This window comes from Halichoerus grypus, chromosome 7 (assembly GCF_964656455.1).
Source record: "Halichoerus grypus chromosome 7, mHalGry1.hap1.1, whole genome shotgun sequence".
Classification (NCBI taxonomy): Eukaryota; Metazoa; Chordata; class Mammalia; order Carnivora; family Phocidae; genus Halichoerus; species Halichoerus grypus.
The window spans coordinates 67801723-67822629 of NC_135718.1; the positions used below are offsets into that span (position 1 = coordinate 67801723).

Consider the following 20907-nt stretch of genomic DNA (forward strand, 5'->3'; position numbering starts at 1 on the left):
AGATTTATTTATTTGAGAGGGAGAGAGAGAAAGAGCATGAGAGGGGTTGGAGAGGTAGAGGGAGAGGGAGAAGCAGACTCCCCGCTGAGCAGGAGCCCGATGTGGGGCTCGATCCCAGGACCCTGGGATCATGACTTGAGCCAAAGGCAGATGCTTCACTGACTAAGCCACCCAGTCGCCCCTAAATAAATAAAATCTTAAAAAAAAAAAAAAAAACTTAACTGAATTTCTTTTTTAAACTGCTCAAGGGTATAGGATACTAAAAACAGTCCCAGATCATACACACTAGGTGATAGAACGAGAAGTCAAGTCTTAAAAGAGTAGCCCATACTTTTGTCCCTAACATTGGAAAGAAACCCACATGTTAACAAAGGATCAGCATCTAAATAGACTTTTATTTTTTCCTTTACTTATTTGGACAGAAAAGAAAATTCATCAGCTTTCATCAGAGTCTCCCCAAGTGTTGGAAACACATTAGACTCAGAAAGAGTGGACCTCGTAGAAAAGCGTCACAAATTAAAAATATATTTCTCCATGTGGTAAAAGTGCTTTCAATCCAATTAAAGGATACGGCGAAGGTGTTCTGAAACACAATTGAAAATGTGGCCTACAATCCGTGGCATCGAATTCAAACCACAGGGTGCGGGGGGTCCTCATGAACCTAGGATGCGGAAATGACACGGAGCTGGGGAGCATGCTGCCAGCGACACATGGAATCAACGGAGTATGAACAAGGAAGAAAGTCCCAAAGCCTGAGTAGAATAGATTTTGCATTTGTAAAAAATGGGGGGGCTACATAAATTGGGGTGCAGGGGGATCACGTAACTCCAGAAGTCACTGTTTCTCGTCTGTGGGGGATGGTCAGGCCAGTGGGCGAGCCCCCGGAGACACACGGACCGGGGTTCCCAAGGAGCCCCGGAGGCTGTGGGAAGTCAGCGGAGCCCTTGCTGCCGGCTGCCGGACGTGCAGCTCTCGGTCCCCGGGTGAGGGAGGCCCCGGCCCTGCGGGACATCACACCCGACGCAGCTGGGGGCCCCGGCCCATCGCAGGGCTCGGGTGTGCCGGCCACAGGGCCCCGAGGGCGGACAGGGGTGGACACCACCAGGTCACTGCACACGGGGCCGGGGCCGGGGTGGGGGAGCAAGCGTCCTTTTGTTGTTTGCTTCAGCAATGCTACACGTTTTCGAAACAAGGAATTCTGCCAACGGCAATGTCTGTGACAAAGCGTAAGGCCCCCCCCCCCCCCCCCCGGGATCCTCGATGGAGTGGAACCACGTCCGTTCCGGAAGCCAGCTGCCCCCTCCGGCCCCAGTACAGTCACAGGTCCTGGAATGCCGCACTGTGCTCATGCAAGGAGTCACGGCTGGGGTGGGGGGGGAGGGGGTGGAAAAGAAGGGGGGTATTTTCCTTTTACAGAAGATCTTAAGCAACAGTAAGAAAATAACCTGAAGATATATTTAAAAATAAAAAATAGCATCACACATCACTGCGGTTCTGTTGGCATTTCCCCTTCCCCCCCGCCCCCCCCCCCGGGCCACCAGCCAGAGAAATGAAATGAGTAGGGACGCCTCATTTATTAATCAGAACAGGCAACCGCTCCCCCCATTGCATCCCTGCATTTTCATGGCCCAGTTTGTGTTTCTTGTCCTAGGAGACCCGTTCTAAGCGGCTTGCACGAGGCAAGTGCCAGAGAACGCTCTGGTCTCCCGCACACGCCCGACCGCCTCAGTGCGACCCGCTCGCTTCCGGTCACCTGCAGACACAGCACGAGGGGGAACCAGGTCACACACGTCTTTACACCCTCACAGAGCAGGCCCTTCTAGCAGAACACGCTACGGCTCATCCTGTCCCCGGCGCCTCTGGTGGCGACAGCCTTCCCGGGTCCCCCGTGCCGAGGTGAGCTCCACGGGTGTCCCGAGGATGCGGCGCCCCGCCGGGCAAAGGCCACCAGCAGCGCCCGGGCCGCATGTAGAGTCTGGGTGCGGCGCCCGTCCCGGCACCGGGTGGGCGGCTTCTGGAGGGAGGACGTGCTCTTCTTTGAAGGGGAACCGGGAGAGCAGCCGTCGTCTGACCAGGCCCACCCCGGGCCCTGCGGAGGCCGGGGGCACCCCTCCGGGCCCACCCCCGTCCCCCCCGGGGGCGCCCAGGGCTCTGGCTGGGCAGGTCAGAACGGCAGGCTCTCTCCCTCCTCCGGCCTCCCGGACCTGGTCCTCACCTGAGCCCGGCCGCGGCCGCATCAGTGGGCTGGCGAGGCCTCCTCCAGGCCCAGCAGCTCCCGCACCAGTCTCTCGCCAAACTGCGCCCGGCTGTACCTCTTCACGTGGTAGGCGTCGGACATCTTGTAGAGGATGTAGGCGTTGTTGATGGCGATGCTGACGGCGAACCAGAACACCTGCTGCCAGGTCTTGTTCGGCTTATGAGAAATGAAATACCTACAAGGACAGAGGGTAAGAGAGGCTGACCCCAGGGTTCACGGGCGCCCGCGTCAGGGGGGGATGGTCCCAAAGGGCCTCATCATGGCCAGTGCTGCTACCGAGGAGCTGCGGGGGTGGGAGGCAGGCTGGGGGCCGGCTCCCGCGGAGGCCCTGTCTCACTGAACTTGACCTGGGACTAAGATGAAAACCATTCCTATCAGAGGACTGGGTGGGAGTGGGGTCGCTGGAGGAGATGCCGGAACGGGGAGCCAGGCCTTCCGTGGCGAGGCTCAGAAGCTCCAACCCGAGCTTTGCCCAGCGCCCTCCTCGGACGCCGTGTCCCAGGCACACTGAACTGCCTCCACGTCCCAAGGGCAAGTTCACCCTCAGCTGCAGGCGTCTGCAATGTGTCCCCTCCTCCCGAGTGCACGTCTCTTTGCCACCCCCGCCTTCCCTTCAGGTCCAGGACGGATGTCACCTCAGGGAGGCCCCCCCAGGGCCAGCCCAACTTAGGACTCATCCCTGCACTGTGTCCTCCATCACATCTTTGTCTCTGCACCGGACTGAGGAGTGTTTGAGGGTCAGTATCCTCCCCACCAGCAGCCCAGACCGGTCCCGAACGTGTATTCTCACCACCAGCAGCCCAGAGCGGTCCTGAACGTGTCTATTAAATCAATGCGGATTTCTCTGTAGTAACCGCATGGAATCTGCAGGTGCCGAGCACACACCTGGTGTGCAATCAACATTTGCTCAAGGACTCCCAATGGAGTGGGGCTCCCTCCGAACCTAGGCTCAGTTTTCCAGGGAGAACTGGGTCCTCGGTTTTCTCTCTTTGCCATGAAGTCCAGCAGATTCCCCTCCAAGCGGGCTGAGTAAACGCCCACCTGTCTTTGGGGTTACTCCAACTTTGTTCTAGGTTGTGAGGCTCGACCCTGGCAATTAATAGTCACACTCAGGTTCACCAGCAATCGCTTTTTGAGTTCCTGTTATGGCGCTGGGGGTGTGCACCTGCTCCGGGCATCCAGAGGGTAAAGAATTATGTAACCTGCGCTGGAAACCAGGGCTCAGTGTGATGGGCCACAGCTGTGAGGGACGGGTGGAGGGCAGTCCGGCCGGGGGACGGAGGGTGCAGGCTAGACCCGAGTGAGTGGAAGGAAGGGCACCTCGGGGCAAGGGTGGCAGGGGAGGAGGCAGGGCGCCCGGACGGGAGGGGGCTGCACGGGCGAGCCCAGAAGGCCAGGACGGGGGCTCAGGATTTTGTCTCCCAGGGGCTTGTTCCGTTCATTCTGAAGCTGGGGGGCTCCTGAGCACATAGCAACCTCTATTCCGCGCCCGCGAGACCGCAGGAGCCCTCCCGTGGCTATGAGCCGCCTGTTCACTCACTTGCTGTACTTGTCATCGTACTTGCAGATGTAGCTAAGGTGGGCAGCAAACGCCTCCACGGCCAAGGGGCAGGGGATCTCCCCACTCTTCCTCTTGATGATCACTCCTGCGGAGGAGAGAGAAGCTCACACCCCCTCCCGAACCGTCTCCTGCACACGCCCGCTGACGAAGGTCCTAGCTCCACCCTGCCTGGCCGTGCTGCCATGCAACTGGGACCCGAGGGGGAAGGGGGGAGGGCGAGGGGGAGAAGATGGACACCAGTCCCTAAAAGCTTCCGAGGACTTGAGGAGAACATAAAGTTAGGTGAGTGCGCAGGGGTGCTGCGGGCACGCGGGGTGATGGCGGGCCCAAAGGTGGCTTTAAGTGACACCGGGGAGGGCGCCGCACCTGGCAGGGCCTTCAGAGAGCAAAGGGGAGATGCAGGACTCACTCTCCCCACCTCCTCCCTCCGCACACGAAGGCTGCCGAGGTCAGGGAGCGCTCGAGTCCTTCCTGCCTCCTCTGCCTGCCTCCATCACTGCAGAAGGGCGGAGTTACAGACCCAGAAGAACAAGGAGCCCCCCACCCAACAAGCCCCAGGTTCCCCCTTCCACGCATCCCAGAACTTCTGGGGGGCCCTGTGGACTAAGGGAGGGAAAATGCCTTTTGCATCCTGCCGCTCCTGAAACTCTGCCCCCCACCCCAACCCCAGGCCTTCAAATGCCTTTGCTCTACTAAATGCAAATGGGAAGGTGTCCAGGGGTACTGCCCACTGATCGGGGTGTAAGGAGCAGAAAGAGATCAGTTAGCCCTCCTCACCCTGCTGCCCAAACCGCTGCGGGACCACCTGGTTTCCAAGACCTGCCCCACAGGCCCACAGCTGCCCTCCAGACATGACGCGGAAGACGTGGAAGAACGCTTTTGTCCGAGGAGCCGTGTGCGCTCGGGTTTGGCTGGGATTTGCTACCATCTCCTCTGACCAGCCTCCCCCCACAGCATCATGTGATTATGAGAACAGCACTGTTTTTTGGAGTGTGTTTTTCAAAAGGGATCAGTCTAAAGGAGTGCGAAGTTTTCGTGCTACTTGAATGGATACGGTGGAAGTACAAGAGGGGTGTCCCCTGCAGGCATAAGGGGCTTCACCTAGCGTGTCTCCTGCCTGCTCACCAAGGGACCTGCAGGAGACAGGAGTGTAGGGATCCGTTTGCACAGACTGAGCCCTGAGCTGGGATCTTTGTTTCTTTTGGTCCCTGTCCCCCAGCCATGCCCCCAGATACTGGTTTTTCACACTGAGAAGTCCCCAGAGAACTTGAGGTTGGCAGGGCCCCACCCCTAGAGATGTGGTCTCGGGAGGCCTGGAGTGGGGCCCAGGCAATGCATTTCCTAAAGCTCTTGGAGGGTCAGAAGGCCTTGAGGCCCAGGCTGGGGGCTTCCTCCTCTCCAGAGGGTTCTGGGACTCTGCATGGAGATGCTCTATTGTCTGGTGATCCAGCCACACAGGCGGGGTGGGCATGTCCTGCAGCCTCCAAGGAGGGCTGTCCCTCTCCAACGGTGCCCCTGAGCATGCCTGTTCCTGGTCCCTTACCTCAGCCATCCCACCCCAGCCCAAGACCGATCAGGGAAGCATCCTAGTCTCACACATGAGCCCAGGCCTGGGCAGGTTTCCCAGCTCCGTTTTCATTTGTCCGAAATTACAGCTTCCCCTGAATCTAAAGAGGCTCGGGCCCCATGAGGGCCCCACGGAGTGCACGTGGATATGGGCGCATCAGATCATCCCTACACAGGAACAGAGTCCCCTCCATTCTTCCCCAGATGTGGAGGGTGACTCGCTCTGAGTCACCCAGCTTTCCAGGGAGTCGGGCTCACGCGCCAAGGGGCTCGGGGTCGACCTCGTCCCTGGAGCTCCCACAGCCTGCAGCTCCGGCCTCCTGGGTGACTGCCGGGGCCATAGTTCCTTGAATGCCACAGGGAACCTGCTGCAGCCCTTCATTCCCTCCTCATCCTCCTCATAGTTGTCAACTTACGAGGCTTTCTGCTGGAAATCTCAGCAGAGTGGCTTCAAACCCCAGGTCTGTGCTCATCTGCTTGAGCATTTCCCCCATTTTATAAATCACCCTCGTCCCTGGTGATATTTTGGATTTTGAGATACTATTCTAGCTAGAAAGGTCCCGTAATATCCTTTTCTGAGGACCAACAAGCTTGGACGTGGGACAGGTTGACAAGAGGCTGATATTTACTGGTGTTGCTGACGTCACCTGTACGCGGCCCAAAGGTGCCCTGGGCGAACCCTGCGCATTCGCAGCTGTGTGGAATCTCCGTGCACACACGAGATACCTCTGCGGCACCATGAGATCGAGCAGACCGGGTGGGAGAAACACGTGTGCTCACGCGCAGTGGCAGCCCCGTCCACCGCCTCCCAAGGCTATTTGTGGCGTGGCTGACGTTTGTTCTGCCACTCCGTGAGGCTGAATGAATCAAGCCCTGACTCAGTCCTACACCCGCGTTGTGTGTGTGCATCGGTCTCATGGAGCCTGAACCCCAGGTGGGCCAGGACTCTGGTAGGGAGAGGACAGATCCAAAACGGATTTCAGAAGGAAAGCAGAAGGGTTGGGTTCTCCATACGGATATCCCTGGAAATGTGACTTTTAAGAAGCCTGTGCACATGCTCACGCTCTCTGAAAGAAGGGACGTTTTTCCTTAGAATCCAGAAGAAATAATAAACCGATTCCTAAAATGTTCCTAACCAGTTATGTATTTACTAAAATTGGAAATTCTACTCAACTTTTAGAAGAGCGTGTATATATATATATGATCATAGCAGGAGAGAGTCTAAAGCTGAAAGGCAGTCTTTACAGTATTTGAGACTTCATCCTCTGGGTGATATTTTTAAAAAGTAGAAAAAGAGTTTTTCTATAAATGGTTCAGGCACAGAGGCAGGCCTGCTTGGTCAGCCAACCCTTGCCACTTAATTAAAAAAAAAAAGAAAGAGTAAAAACCCAACTGATGCCAGAGGGTTACTGTAAAGAGCACAAAATCACACTATATGACAAGCAGGTGATCTTACACTCATTCAGCCTTGGCACAAAGCAGGAACTTTCGAAGCTCTTGTAAGAACAAAGAACGTGACCAACAGATCTGCCCGTGCAGAAGGAAAAACAATTTTAGGTTAAAAAATACTAATCATAAAACAAATCCAGAAAAACACTTGCCTATTATACACATAAAATTTGCTTTCAACAAGACAAGCATCTCAAAGGACAAACTGAAGAGAACACGAAGAAATCACTGAAAATTGGCCAACAAATTCACAAAGAGATGCTCAACCTCCCCAGTAGTCATGCAATTTAGATTTAAAATTCTGTAGCATTTTCACCCCCCAGATTGACAAATTTAGGGGAAAAATGTGTTGGTAAACACAGGAGGAGTATGGGTCCTCTCATAGCCCGTCACAGTGTTAAGAACGGTCTTTCGACAACATGTCATCAAAAGCCTTCAAAATGTTCAGACCCTCTGGGCCAGCTACTCTACTCTCAGATTTATTTTGAGGAAATGATCAAAGATGTTCCCAAATGTATGGAAATATTCACTACATTATTGATATAAAAAATGGATCATTAATGAGGGTGCAGAAAAATTATGACATTTTAAAAAATGAAAGTACATTGAAAGGAAAAATATCTCCCTTCATTAAAAAAAAAAAGACAAAACCAAACACTCTAAGATGTGGACTAGTGAAAGGAATCCCCCATGGGGAGGAGAGGGGGTCCAGCCTGGGCTCTCCACACCACCTCCCTGCCTCCGGGTGCTCCCGCTCCCAAGCAGGCCTGGTTCATGGGTGTCTGGGCCACCCACCCTGGGGGTGCTGCCAGAGGGGCTGAGGCATACTTTCTGGGAATTTTAAGGGAGTCTAAGATTTGGGAATTTGTGATTTTTTTTTTAAATTTTATTTATTTATTTGAGAGAGCATGAGAGAGAGAGAGAGCATGAGCCGGGGTAAGGGGCAGAGGGGAGGGGAGAAGGAGGCTCCCCGCTGAGCAGGGAGCCCAACGTCAGGTTCGATTCCAGGACCCTGGGATCCTGACCTGAGCCCAAGGCAGATGCTTCACCGACTGAGTCACCCAGGCGCCCAGGATTTTGTGATTTAGAGTACTTTAGAAATGGAAACTACAACTGAAGGAAACACAAACGCTAAATTTTGGCATATTTAAAGATCAAGCCTACCAATTTTTTCTTCTTCCCCATCAATATCCTCTTTGCTGGTTCCCTTGGTGACGGATTTAAGGCTCTCAAACCTTGAGATTGGGGTTTTAAGGTTTTGTCATCTTAAATCGTATTGCATAATTTATAATTTGTTATGCACAATTTGGCGGGAGGCAGCTCCTACAACCTCTTCCCGAACTTTCTCCCTGTGAATGCTCTTGCCCAATCAGGAGAGTACAGAAGTCCAATTCAAAGTCCCACCTTTGGCTTGCAAGGTCAATTCCAAACATTTCCTCTAAGGGCCCTTCACACAGCCCTGGAGGTTTCTATAGCTCTCTACACCTAAGTCCCATAGGCTTGCGTCCCTGGATTCTAATCTCCACTGAAACGTAATGTGACTCAGGTGTGTGTGCAGGGGGTGAGGGATGGAATAAATGAACAGCAGACGTTAATTAAGCACCCCCCCCACAAACGTACACATCACAGAGATACACCACACACACACACCCACATACATGCCCCCACACTCCTCCCCCACAACTGAGCCCCCTACAGAGTTCCTTCAGAAGACGAAAGATGTCTTAATATAAAGGAATACAGGGGATTTTCAAATACACTATGTAAATGCAAATATTTCTGTAAAGTGCCCCGCTGTCATTTCCATTTCCCTTTTCAGCAGTTTACAAGTGTTTCAGCTGTAGCTACTTTAACTATAGAATCCTTGCTAAGTAAATCCCTTTGTTATGAATGGATTCTAAACCCCCAGGAAGATTAATGACAGAATCACCTGAACGCCCCAGAACACCAGTGGGTAACCTCTAAGGATGACGCCAAAGCGATAAAACAGTGGATATTTTCCCCTCCCATCAGAACAGATTCTTCAAAGACTCCTAGATGATCAAGTGATTGGGGAAATGCCGTTCGAACACGGCCACTCACTGCGGCCACGCACAAGCCGGGGGACCCACAAAGCCCGCTGCTGTGGCTTCTCTCCCAGCTGACAAGCCACGCTGAGCTTGCGGCCCGCGGGCCCCGGTAGCTCCTGCCCACCTCCCACCCCCGTCGGATGTGGTGTGGTGAGTGCTGGGGAACGGGGGCTACCCAACACCAGAGCTGCAGAGTCCCCCCGGGGCCCCACCTTGCTGCACCGGCGAGTAGGCATTGGTCAGGAAGCGGAAGTGCCCTTTGTTGTACCAGCAGATCAGAGACATGTTCCCCTTCATCTTGATGCGGTGCTGGCCCCGGGCTGGGGGGGTGGCCGGGCTCGTCAGCATAGACAGGGGCAGGCCGGTGCAGTCACTCTTCCTGGAGCTGAGCAGGCCGCAGCAGTAAATGTCTGCGGGGAGAGGGACACAAATCCGTGTCCACACGGTCACGGACAGCCCACGCACACCAGCGCGGAGGACGGGACTGCCCCGTTCTGAGGCTGACGCTTGGGAGACAGGCCCCCTAGAAGTCCCCGTAGAGGAGACTGCTACAGTTCGGGGACTTTTATCCCGAAGGTGCTATCTCTCCCAGGACTTCTGTAAGTACCTTTAAGATGACACACGAGACCATCACATGAGCAGTGAATCGGCAGTACCAACGGGAGTCTCGTCGTTACAGCGCTCACAGCGCTGAGCATGTGCACCCCTCATCCCATCTGCTTCTATAAACTTCTGGAAACTTCTGCACCCAGGTTATCCTACCCACATTACAGAAGAAGAACTACAGCTCCAAGAGGCCCCCAGGCTTCCAGCTAGGAGGGCAAGGCGGGGGTTAAGCACAGGTCTGTCTGCTGTCCAAGCCTGACCACAGTTATGACCCCCTAACACTCTGGCCAAGACTGGACCAGCCACGGGCCCCGCCCTGTGCTTGCGTGCACAGTACCCAGAGGCAGCGTGCAGGACGGAGCCCCCGTCCCCTTGGAGGTAAGTTAAATGCAGAGGAAAGAATCACCAAGCAATATGCGCCAGGCCAGCGTCCTGCCTCTGAACGTAAAGCCTCTCGAGGGAGGGGCGACAGTGTGGCCTTTAATGCACAGAAGCTTCCATGGGGGCAGGCGGGATTGTGAGCCCAGGCCAGTGTGAACAAGGAGACCTCACTAAACTCCGCCCCGGGCTCGAGGCCTTTCCTGGCCCTCCCCACGCACAGGCCTGCCCCACTGAGCGGGCCACGGGGAGCCTGCTTCTCCCTGTAGCCAGCTCCAGTCTGGATGCCTGCAGGGGGCGTGAAGCGGCCCTTTTGACTGAAGTCACTGGGGACGGTCTCATCCCCAGGGTCTTCAGTGAAAGACTGAAGTCCGCCGAAGACTGACACCCTATCGTCAGTAACCTGAAACGTTCTGTAACCCGTGTGCATGCTTCCCTCATCCCTGCATCTGCACCCCAAGGCAGTTCCAGGTACCCCCGGGCTTCATGGCCACGCACCCACCCCGGGACTGGACCAGGCGGGCAGGGATGGCAGCCCAGGTTCTCACCACCCCCTCATTCTTCCCATGTGGCTGGTAACACACATGAGGGCCAATTTTCTCCACCTTGACTTCCACGGCCACTCTTCACATAGTCTGACCTCTCCACCCTGAGTTCTCCCCACCGGTAAACCCCGAGCCCTGTCGGGGACTGGACCTCGCAGAGGAGTAAGACCCAGCAGGGCCAGCAGAGCACCAAGTCCAGCGGCTGCTTCACCCTTGCCGTGGCGGAGGTCAGGGTCAGAAGGTGCTGGCTCCCTGTGACTCGAGAGGATTTTAAGGCCAGATGTCTGCTCCGTTGCTAAGCAATAGGTCTGCAGTTCCAGGGGCTGCCATAGCAGAGCAGAGGCTTTCTCCCGAGTGGACTAGATATAAATCCCCCAAAAATGTGGGACAAAGCAAAGGATAAGCAGTCTGCTCTCGGGCTCCCTGACTCAGTCCAGAGCTTTTTCTCCAGCCCCATTTCTGCCAGAGCCGCGAAGCCTTCCCAATCTTTCAACCGATGAACAAAGCATCTCAGCACCAGGGATACTAAGAATTTTCTGAGGCCCACTGCACTGGAGCCTGTATTAATCTACATAATTCTCTGTGATGTCCTTGTCAGCCTGAGGGCCCACATCATAGGTGGGGGCTGAGTCCAGACTTCCGGGCCTTCGCAGGAGTGGCATCTAGGCACTACAGAGCAAATGTGTGTGTTCCCCCCAAATTCCTCCGCGGAAAGCCTCATGCCCCAGGGGAGGCTGTTAGGAGGCAGGGCCTCTGGGAGGGGCCTGGGTCGTGGGGGTGGAGCCCTCGTGAATGGGAGGAGTGCCCTCAAGAAAAGGGACCCCAGAGAGCTTCCTGTCGCTTCCATCACGTCATGGGAGGTCTGCAACCTGGAAGAGGCCCTTCTAGTGCTGGCGCCCTGATCTTGGACTTCTGGCCTCTAGAACTGTGAGGAACAAATACCTGCTGTTTATAAGCCGCCCAATCTGAGGTACTTTGTGAGAGCAGCCCGAATGGACGAAGACACCGGGAGAACCGCTGGAATGGCCCCGGTCTCACAGGGAAGGACACAAAGGTGCCCTGGGCAGAGTGCGAGCCCGTGGCAGGCGTGCCTTCAGATCTCTGGTGCCCGGCAGGGTCCAGGTACGTGGCAGGCACACCGCGGGCTGAAACCGCTGTGTTCCCTCCTGGCCGCAGCGGTCTATGGGCCGTGCTGGTCACTACGCATCTGCACCCCCCAGACCTCCCCACCACTTCTCCAGGGGGGTGGCGGCCACGCTGGGACCGGCTCGCCACACAACAAACCTTGCTTTTCCAGCTCCTCAAACAAGGTCAGGCTGGTGATGCTGGGCCCCGTGAAGATGATGTAGTTCTTGCCTGCCGCGTTCCGGCACAGGCTTCGGGCCACCATGCTGTGCAGCTGGGGCTTATTCTTCAGTGCGTCCAGCCCATCGGGGCCCCCGCCTTCCTTCAGGTGGACGTAAATCTTGAATAGAAACACACAGGAGTCCGTGAGCTCACGGAGTGTCAGGCTGGGGCCCAAAGCTTCGGGAAACAGGCTGCCCTCGCTGGGCCAAAAATGGGTGGGAAAGCCACCTCTCCCTTGAGCCACTGGTTCGGCAGCCCCTACCACCCCATCACCTCCTCAGCCCGCAGAGGCCCCAGGTCACTCCCAAGGCCACCCTGCAGCCTAGGCAGCTGGTGGGTCCGGCCAGGACTTCGAGGTTTGGACATGTCAAGGTAAAGAAGAAAAGGGTCAAACTATTACAAGTAATGAATGAGGTCAGTGCAAACAGTTCGGAAGCATGGAAGGGACTTCAGTTTACAATAAATAAAAGTTTAAGACTACCTTACCTGTAAGGATAAACTGGTCCGTGTACTTTCCATTTGAATACAGTTGTTTTTTGGGGGGGGGAGAGGGAGGAGCAGAGGGAAAGGGAGAGAGAGAATCTTAACCAGGCTCCATGCTCAGCACAGAGCCTCACGGGGCTCAATCCCATGACCCCGAGATCATGACCTGAGCCAAAACCAAGAGTCAGGCGCTTAACCTGACTGAGCTACCCAGGTGCCCCCGAATACAGCTTTTTAATTCACAAAGTGCATCTGTATTTACTATTGCCCTTATTCCTTACAGAAGCCACCACACAGGCAGAAGAGGAGTCAGGATCAGGGATTAAAAACTCACCTGAGGTGCTAAGGACCAGCAAAGAGGATGTGCTGGGATTAGCAAGCCATGTTTACACTCTTTGTCCCATGAACATCTTCTAGGAACATCACCAAAGGGGAAATCACAGGAAATGGGAATGGATTCAAGAAGAGTGCGGTCCTCCCAATGACTGACCGAGTCCTGAAGAATTTACCATATGGTACGAACTACTATTCTCCTTCAGGGAGAAGAGTTCTTGTGGAATGTTCTAGGTGTCTTTACTGTCAGCACTTCCAAGCTAATGGTGCTCGCCTGTGCCTGTCAGGGGCCCCGGGGACAACAGAACTGCCCAGTGCAGGCCTGTCCATGCAGACAGCCAATGATGCTCTGCTGTGAAAAACCAACATGGCCCCAGGGAGGACCCAGGCCTGTCCACAATACCCGTCCTTGGTCAGATGACTTGGATCATGTGCAAAATACAGGGTCTGATGTTCCTGAGCCAGATGAAGAACACTTGAATTTAAGTCTAATTCCAAAAGAAGCTCATCTTCTGAGGGCTGATCCTGTCCCAAACACTCCCCTGAGATGTCCTCAGGGAGGACCCTACTTTCTTACAGCCTCGCAGGCAATGGCTTGATGACACAGAAGACCTTTTTAGATAACTCGACAGGACTCTGACATTTCATTTTGGGATCTCTATGCCTTTTCTACCTCAATTCCCAGAAGAAATTTCTTCGATAAAGAAGGAACCACAGGGATAGAGAAGCCAAACTCTGCCTCTGTCACACGTCACCTGTGATTCTGGCTGAGCCAGGACATTTCTCAGAACCTGTCTTCACTCCTTCAGCAAGGCCCAATTCTTGTGGCTACCACCATGGGTTTCTGCACCTACGGCTCGGATTCATACCTACCTCTCCCAGATATCCTACCTGAAACCCCATCGTACCCACACTGGGCACTGTGTATCCTGAAATCCACCTTAGGGACAGTTAGTTTTGTCCTCCGTGTCATTCCAAAGGAAATCCTCCATCCAAACCCCAGGTTCTCACCAGGGAATGCGATGTGTGTTGTGGGAACCCCTCAGGCCCAACCCTGTTGACACCCCACGTGGTTTCCAAAGGCCTCCCTGAGGCATGGGGGCAGTCACTGGCTCACTCAGCCCAAGGCAGGCAAAGTTTAACAGGACTATGCGTAAAATCCTGCAACCAAGTTCAAAAAAACAACTGCATTGAGTACAGGATGCAAAAAGAGTGACTGAGCAAGAATAGTTTTAGAAAACAAACACGAAAGCCTTTGGAGATGGTCACTCGGTATCATGACCAGCCAAGTTAATGGGATCTTGGTTTGTTAATAACATGGGTGCTGACCATCTTACTCTTCTCTGGCCCAATCATAATCAGTTCTTCTAGATGCCACTTTTTACGAGGTGTTAGGAGAGGGGTGGTGGGCTGGTGGATCACTCTGCTGGGCAGCCATCACAAAGTACCACAGACTGGGCAGCTTCAACAACAGAAATGCACTTTCTCCCAGTTCTGGAGGCCGGAAGTCTGAGATTGAGGTGCTGGCAGAAGCCTCTCTCCTTGGTTTGTAGATGGTCATCTTCTCCTCCGTGTCCTCACATGGTCGTCCCTCTGTGTCTATGTCCTAATCTCCTCTTCTTGGAAGGACACCAGTCACATAGGACCCACCCCAATGACATCTTTTTAACGTTAATTAGTTACCTCTTTAAAGGCCCTATCTCTAAATATAGTTACATTCCGCAGGACTGGGGGTTAGGACTAAAACACATGAATTTGAAGGACACAATTTGGCCCATAACAGAGGGGATGACGCTAAACTTGGAGAAGGAGCACAGAAGGAGTCCAAGAACCTCTTCTTTTGGCCAGAGAGCTGTCTTGTAAAATGACGATTAAGATCTTTCTAAGGCAGAACCCAGATGACGACATAAAAATGGCTAGGAAACACTCCGTTCAAGCATCAGAGCCCCCGAACGGGTGGCTCAGAGAGGCTCCAGGCCAGGCCCAGTGGGAGGTTTGCACAGCTAACCGGGGCTGGGCTTGACAGCTGCCGAGGTCCCTCCCAACGCTGAGATTTTGAGATTTCCTTCACACCCTTAGCGTTTAGCTGGGTCTGAGCTTCAGATGCAGGGAAACGTGTCGGGGTCAGAGAGAACAGAGCCACACATGCGCCAACCTCAGGTCCCCCAACAAAGCTGCACAGCAGACAAGGCCCTCCCCTCATACACGTGCAGCCCTTCATTCGTGACGGGATGAAAGACTGGCACGAGCAGGCTGAATTCTACATCAGAACAACACTGCCCTGCTTGAGTCCTGACAGCAAAGAAAACACTGATTATCTCCTGGGTCTTATAATAACCTAGAGAGGATCACATCTTCCTGATAGTTTCTTGCTGGGAGCTGTCCCGGCTGGGGCACTGGGTGAGCCAGAGACTCATCTCTGCATTTGCAGCACTAAAATATGTCCTTTGGGGGCGCCTGGGTGGCTCAGTCAGTTAAGCGTCAGCCTTCAGCTCAGGTCATGATCCCAGGGTCCTGGGATCGAGCCCAAATCAGGCTCCCTGCTCAGCGGGGAGCCTGCTTCTCCTTCTGCCCCCTGCTTGTGCTCTCTGTCAAATAAATAAATAAAATCTTAAAAAAAAAAAAAGTAAGTCCTTTGGAAGGTGGATTGTCCGGGTGCCTGGCTAACAGGCTTCAAAGCATGGTGTACCTTCAAAATGTCTCTTTGATTCCCAGACTAGATTCAGTTGCTCAGACTGGTGTGCTCTCCCTTGCTCTTTGCATTCTGGAAGCGTGCACATCCTCGGGGTGGGGCGTGGGGTGGCACGCAGGGGCTGCCCGGCCCTGCCACGGTCCTGCCGGAGTGACGCTCAGAATGGAACCAGAGGGCCTGACCAGAGAACCGAGGACCTCTCAGACACGCTCAAGGAACTGGCCACTTCTACTCATTGCAAGACAAGTTGGGAAGCACGATGCAAGTCGCTGAAAGCGAGGGAGGTACTTCCCAGCTCAGCCAAGGCAGAGGCGGCCAAGGCATCACCAGCGATCTGCAACCCTTCCCAGTAACCAAAGCTGGAAGCCATCCATCCACTGAGATCACCTCAAAAAGCAGCTTCCCCACTTCCAGGGCCGAGGGTAAGGTGACGCGTGCCACCCTCCGTACAAACGCCCACTTCTCTAGAACCGAGCTGGTGTCACGGCTGTGTTGTGACTTTCACGGGCCCTTCTGCTTCCATGGGAACTCTCTTCCTCCATACCAAAACTACATTTTACAACCGCACTGGCGTAAAGACAAGTACATTAATAGGATATGTTAAAGCACCTTCTTCAACTTGAAAAGTGTTTTTTTTCCCCTTCTGATTTAAGGGAAACAGAAATGCTTTCACGTTTTCGTTTTCCCTGAAAGCGTTAGGGGAGTAACTAGGAGAAGATGTGCGCGTACCAGGGACAGCAATCTTTGGAGCGTCTTAGAGTCCTGCCCACTACTCACATATTGCTTCAAATGCAGCATTTCTATGGACCCGAAGAACTCCAGCGCCATCACTGATAGATGGAGTGCTGCTCCATCTTATTAAAGCCAGCAGAGTGGTGATGATGTCAGCTGTAGTCCCCGGAAAACAGACGGATTTCCATGTACCATGTATGTGGACCAACAGCAGCACCATCTTCCCTACACCCGAACCCCCCATATTGGTGAGAGACCACTCGTCACTGCTGGGAATGGTCAGCTGGTACAATTCTTTCTGTAGAGAAATTCTGTAGTATGAATGAAAAGCCTTAAACACACTGAGGCTATTTCACTGATGAGTTCCACTTTCAGGGATTAAATCGAAGCTAACAATCAGAAATGCACCCAAGGCCGTATATATACATACGTACATACATACATATATATGTATATATATACATATATATGTATACACACACATATATATATAAGACAAGTTTCTCAGAGTTTTTTTTATAATGGCAAAAAAATTAGCAACCTGGGGTGTCTGGGTGGTTCAGTTAAGCATCTGACTCCTGATTTTGGCTTAGGTCATGATCTCAGGATCATGAGACCAAGCCCTGCATTGGGCTCTGCACTTAGTGGAGTCTGCTTCTCTCCTTTTCCCTCTGCCCCTCCCTGTGCTCTCTCTTTCTCAAATAAATAAATCTTTAAAAAAATTAGCAACGACCTAATTACCTCACGTGAAAAGGAGGCTGATTAAAATTATCATATGTAGGTATAATGGAATACAGTGCAATTTTTTAAAAATCTAGAAAAATTATTTAATAACATAGTAAAAGGTTCATAATATCCTCCTAACTGAAGTAATGAGATTATAAAATGGGGTGTTGTGTGTGTTTATATAGATATGTTGACTCTATCCTCAAGTGGCTATTTTTCTACGTTGGAATTATATTTTGGAATGTTTATGTTTTTAGACGCCCAACACATAATACAATTTCATCACAAAATGACTATGCATAATTACAAAAGAACTTCCCTATCAGGATTCTCAAGCACAGGTGCATTTGGAACCTGCGGTATTTGTTTCCCAAGACAACCCCGATCGAAGTCAGTGGCTGTTAACAGACCCTGTGCTAATAAGCACACGCATGCAGAGGGTGACCGTTCTCGGTCGGGGCCAGCTTCTTGCTCCCCTGGGAGATACACGTTTCCCCAAAAGCCAGTGGCATGCAGTCCTGTTACGCGGCCATCCTGGAGTGGCAGAGCTTAGTCTGTGCCCACAGGCATATCCTCACATTCCGGCCAGTCTCCTCCCAAGGAGCAGGTGCTCGGCCGCTCCATCACAGGAGCAGGGGAGAGGTATGGAAGCAAAGGTCTTCACGTTCCTATTAGGAGATCTGGAGGAAGACTGAGGCCCGGTCCCAAATTTGGGGCACTCACTGCTATAAAGTCATGAGTTAATATTATGTTTATATTATGTTTATATTATATACAATTACTTATAATATATAATTATATATATTACACTATAATATTATAATGTTATATGTAACATACCATATATAATAACGTATTAACTTCAGGTGTAATGGCCATCACAAGAAGTGTGGTCACCATCTGTCACCACACAAAGTTATTACAATATTCCTGATTATATTCCCTATGCTGTACTTTTCTCATCCCCATGACTTATTTTATAACTGGAAGTTTGTTCCTTTTAATCCACCTCACCTATTGCTCCTAACCCCCCACCCCCTCCCCTCTGGTGTGAGCTTATTTTTAAAGTGAATATGAAATAGGATCTACATTCCAATAAGTAACATATAAAGTTGTAACTTCCAAAGTCCCCATCAAGGGGCACAACTCAGAAGAACGGTTAGCTGGGCGGTCAAAACCTGGCCACGAAAGGGCTCAGCCTGACACGTGCGGCTCGTCTGCGGGTCGCTCTGGGCCAATGTCCCACTGGTCTGGGTGTGCTTAGATCGAATTACTTCAGCTGGTCGAAGATGTCAATTAGTACTCCTGAGCTGAATGAGTAAGTCTATAATTCTATGAAAAAACCATCGCCTTCAATGGACTCTTATCCCCGCTCCACCGTCGCCGCAGCTGCTGCAGACACACACAGGAATCGTGTCCGGGTTCGAGAGCCTGCCCTAAAGAGCATGATGGGAGAAAGGCAGCATCGCTGGACATCCACACACACGCTCGTACTCTGGGCAGGGCGCTCTCTGTAGAAACACCCTTCCCTGAGGCGTGTAATTGCTGGCTGGCAGGCCTCCCAAAAGTCCTGTCTCGCCTTACACGCATCTGGAGAGAGCATCCTTACCCTAAAACAGTCCCACCAGCACGCAGAGGCAGAGGGCATCACCCACCCCGAGAATTCAGAATTTGCTGCTGAAACTGTACTATCTGAGCCACGAGCTTGTTTGACAAGTGTCTTTAGGGCAGAAAAATGTATCGTTCAATTGCCAAGCTTTTCCTTTAAAAAGGCTTTTCTTGCTCCTATGATTTATTAACTTTTAAATATACAGATTTATTAAAAAAGAAAAGAAAATTAACACGCATTACACTTTGCCCCAGAACGTTACTACTAATGTTGTGTATTTTAGAAACATCACAACAGAAAGGATCGTAGGAAAAATGGATTATAGGGGAGCCTGGGTGGCTCAGTCGTTAAGCAACTGCCTTCGGCTCAGGTCATGACCCCAGGGTCCTGGGATGGAGCCCCGCATCGCATGGGGCTCCCTGCTCAGCGGGGAGCCTGCTTCTCCCTCTCCCACTCCCCCTGCTTGTGTTCCCTCTCTCGCTGTGTCTCTCTGTCAAATAAATAAAATCTTTTTAAAAAAAGGAAGTATAGGTTATAGTAGTAACACAGGGGGAACACAGGACTATGTCAGCCCACTTGTGCGATGCCCCAAGACCTGGAGAGGTGGGGCCTAGTTCCTGTGCCCCTCCCCCACCCCACCCTCTCAAAAGAACACTGGTGACAGCTGCAGAAACTGATGGATTGAGAGCTCATTAAGATGCACGCATGAAGCTGCCACTGGGGTTTCGGCACTCTCCCTGTCTCAGGGAAAACCTGGTTCAGCGGTGCTGGTCTTGACCACCGGAACAGAAGAGAGTCCGGTTTCCCTGTTGCTGTCGTGCACCTGTCGGAGCACGGCATATCTGGGGACGGGGGAGTCATTCATCATTAGGGTCTGTGATCCTCTGCTAGAACCCTTTATTCACTAGCCACGCAGGAAGCAGGTGGAGGGTGGCATCCTCACAGCGGGGAAGCAGGGCGCATGTGCACGGTCTGTGCTCCCTGACATTAGGCAGAATGAGCTCCTGGTGACATGGGAGGCTGTCCACTGGGGCATCCGGGGGCGGCCACTCGTGAGAGCTGTAAGATGTAAGCAACATTCACTCGCCACGAGAGGAATGGAGTCTGCCACAAGGAGACAAGGAAGGCAACAGCGCGGGGTTCCGTGGGCAAGGGCTCTGCTGTTTACTGGCTTGTGTGATTTGGGGCACATTACTTAATTGCTCTGAGCCGCGGTTTCCCAGTTTGTAAGGATCACTTATACTCTATGTACCTCACAAGGCCATTGTCTGTAAGTGAAAGCTGTGTGTAAAGGTGATTTCTTTTTAAAATAGCAAAGCTCTATATCCACGGTGTAGCCTCTGGACACACATGTGGCTGTTTTATTTTAACCAAAATTAAGTAAAATGAGAAATTCAATTCCTCAGTCATACCAGTTACATCGCAAGTACTCAACAGTCACATGGGCTAGTAGTTGCTAAAATGGAAACTTCTGGCCGCTTTATGCCACCCTTGGTTTATTTTCCAGCAAGGTCTGCAAATCACCACCTGATTGCTGACTTCCTGCCACCAATTTTCTCTCTCGTTGCCTCTTACCTTGACCGTGGCCAAGGCTGTCCTCTTCTCTAGCTGGACCTTCAGCACGACTGACCCTTGCAAGAACGGGCTCAAATCTTGGTGAGGCGCAGAAGAGGGATGGGTGCTAGCATTCTGGGGGCTCTTTGCACCCACTCACGTCAGTGCAATTGTAGAGTCTAAGTTCCCTGGGGAGAAGGCCAGGGTTTGATCTGGTCCAGTTGGTGTCTGACTCACTGAGTGCTTTATTGTCACCTTCGAATCCCGACATGGTGAGGAGGGCTAGGCTAAGGAACCCCACCCAAAGGACTGAGGAAGAGATGAGTTCTCAGCTACTTGCTTGAGGACACGCAGAGATGATGTGACAGATGTCTTGTTCCCCAGCCAACTCCATCCAACCCAGCCAGGATGGAAGCTCGCGTCCTCCCCGTGCGCAATTAAACATAGATGGACAAACGCCCCGTCCTGCCCAGTTTTTGACTCCATAAGCAAAAGCCACTCTAGTTAATTAATCCCACTCTGATCTTCGCATTTCAAGCTAATCCAGTTAGTGACAGGTCAGGAGCAAAAGATTTCATTCACTTAGAATATAAAAAAGATGAAAAATCAAATAAGGACAAAAACCAGTGCAAATTCCTCAAGTTCTTTCAATATAAAAAGTAGGTCTCAAAATAAGAGAGATCGGTGACAGCTGATGCTAAGACGTCAAATAACAATCAAGTTGCGTAAGAAATAGATATGTGGTTTTTGTCTACAGTGAGGAAAATTCTCTCAAACAGTCTGGTGCTTAAGAGGGTGGGCCCTGGGGCCAGAAAGACTGCATTTAACCCCAGGTCTACGGCTTTACGGCTGACACCCTGGCAAGGGAGCTCACCTCACCGTGCCTCAGTTCCTCGCTGTGGAACGGGCGGGAGCACTACCTACGTCACATGGTTCCGGTGAGGAGAAAATGAGTAATGCACAGAAAGTGCCCAAGCACGGAGTCCGGCACGTAGCAGGC

The 20907-nt window shown here is 52.4% G+C and overlaps 1 protein-coding gene across 2 annotated transcripts in view; it reads right to left on the bottom strand.

The window, feature by feature from the left end:
* Positions 1-375: 375 nt before the first annotated feature.
* PGBD5 (piggyBac transposable element derived 5) overlaps positions 376-20907 on the bottom strand; it is a 97619-nt gene continuing 77087 nt past the window's right edge. The window contains exons 4-8 of one of the 2 annotated variants that reach the window (XM_036106963.2): positions 11716-11896; positions 9115-9312; positions 3798-3903; positions 2216-2432; positions 376-2014 (exon numbers count right to left, since the gene is read on the bottom strand). In XM_036106963.2, the coding sequence (XP_035962856.1) occupies positions 2237-2432; positions 3798-3903; positions 9115-9312; positions 11716-11896 (681 nt within the window). In that variant the 3' untranslated portion in view covers positions 376-2014; positions 2216-2236. Of the gene's footprint in view, positions 2433-3797; positions 3904-9114; positions 9313-11715; positions 11897-20907 lie in introns of both variants that reach the window. The other variant, XM_036106962.2, reaches the window with a different exon arrangement.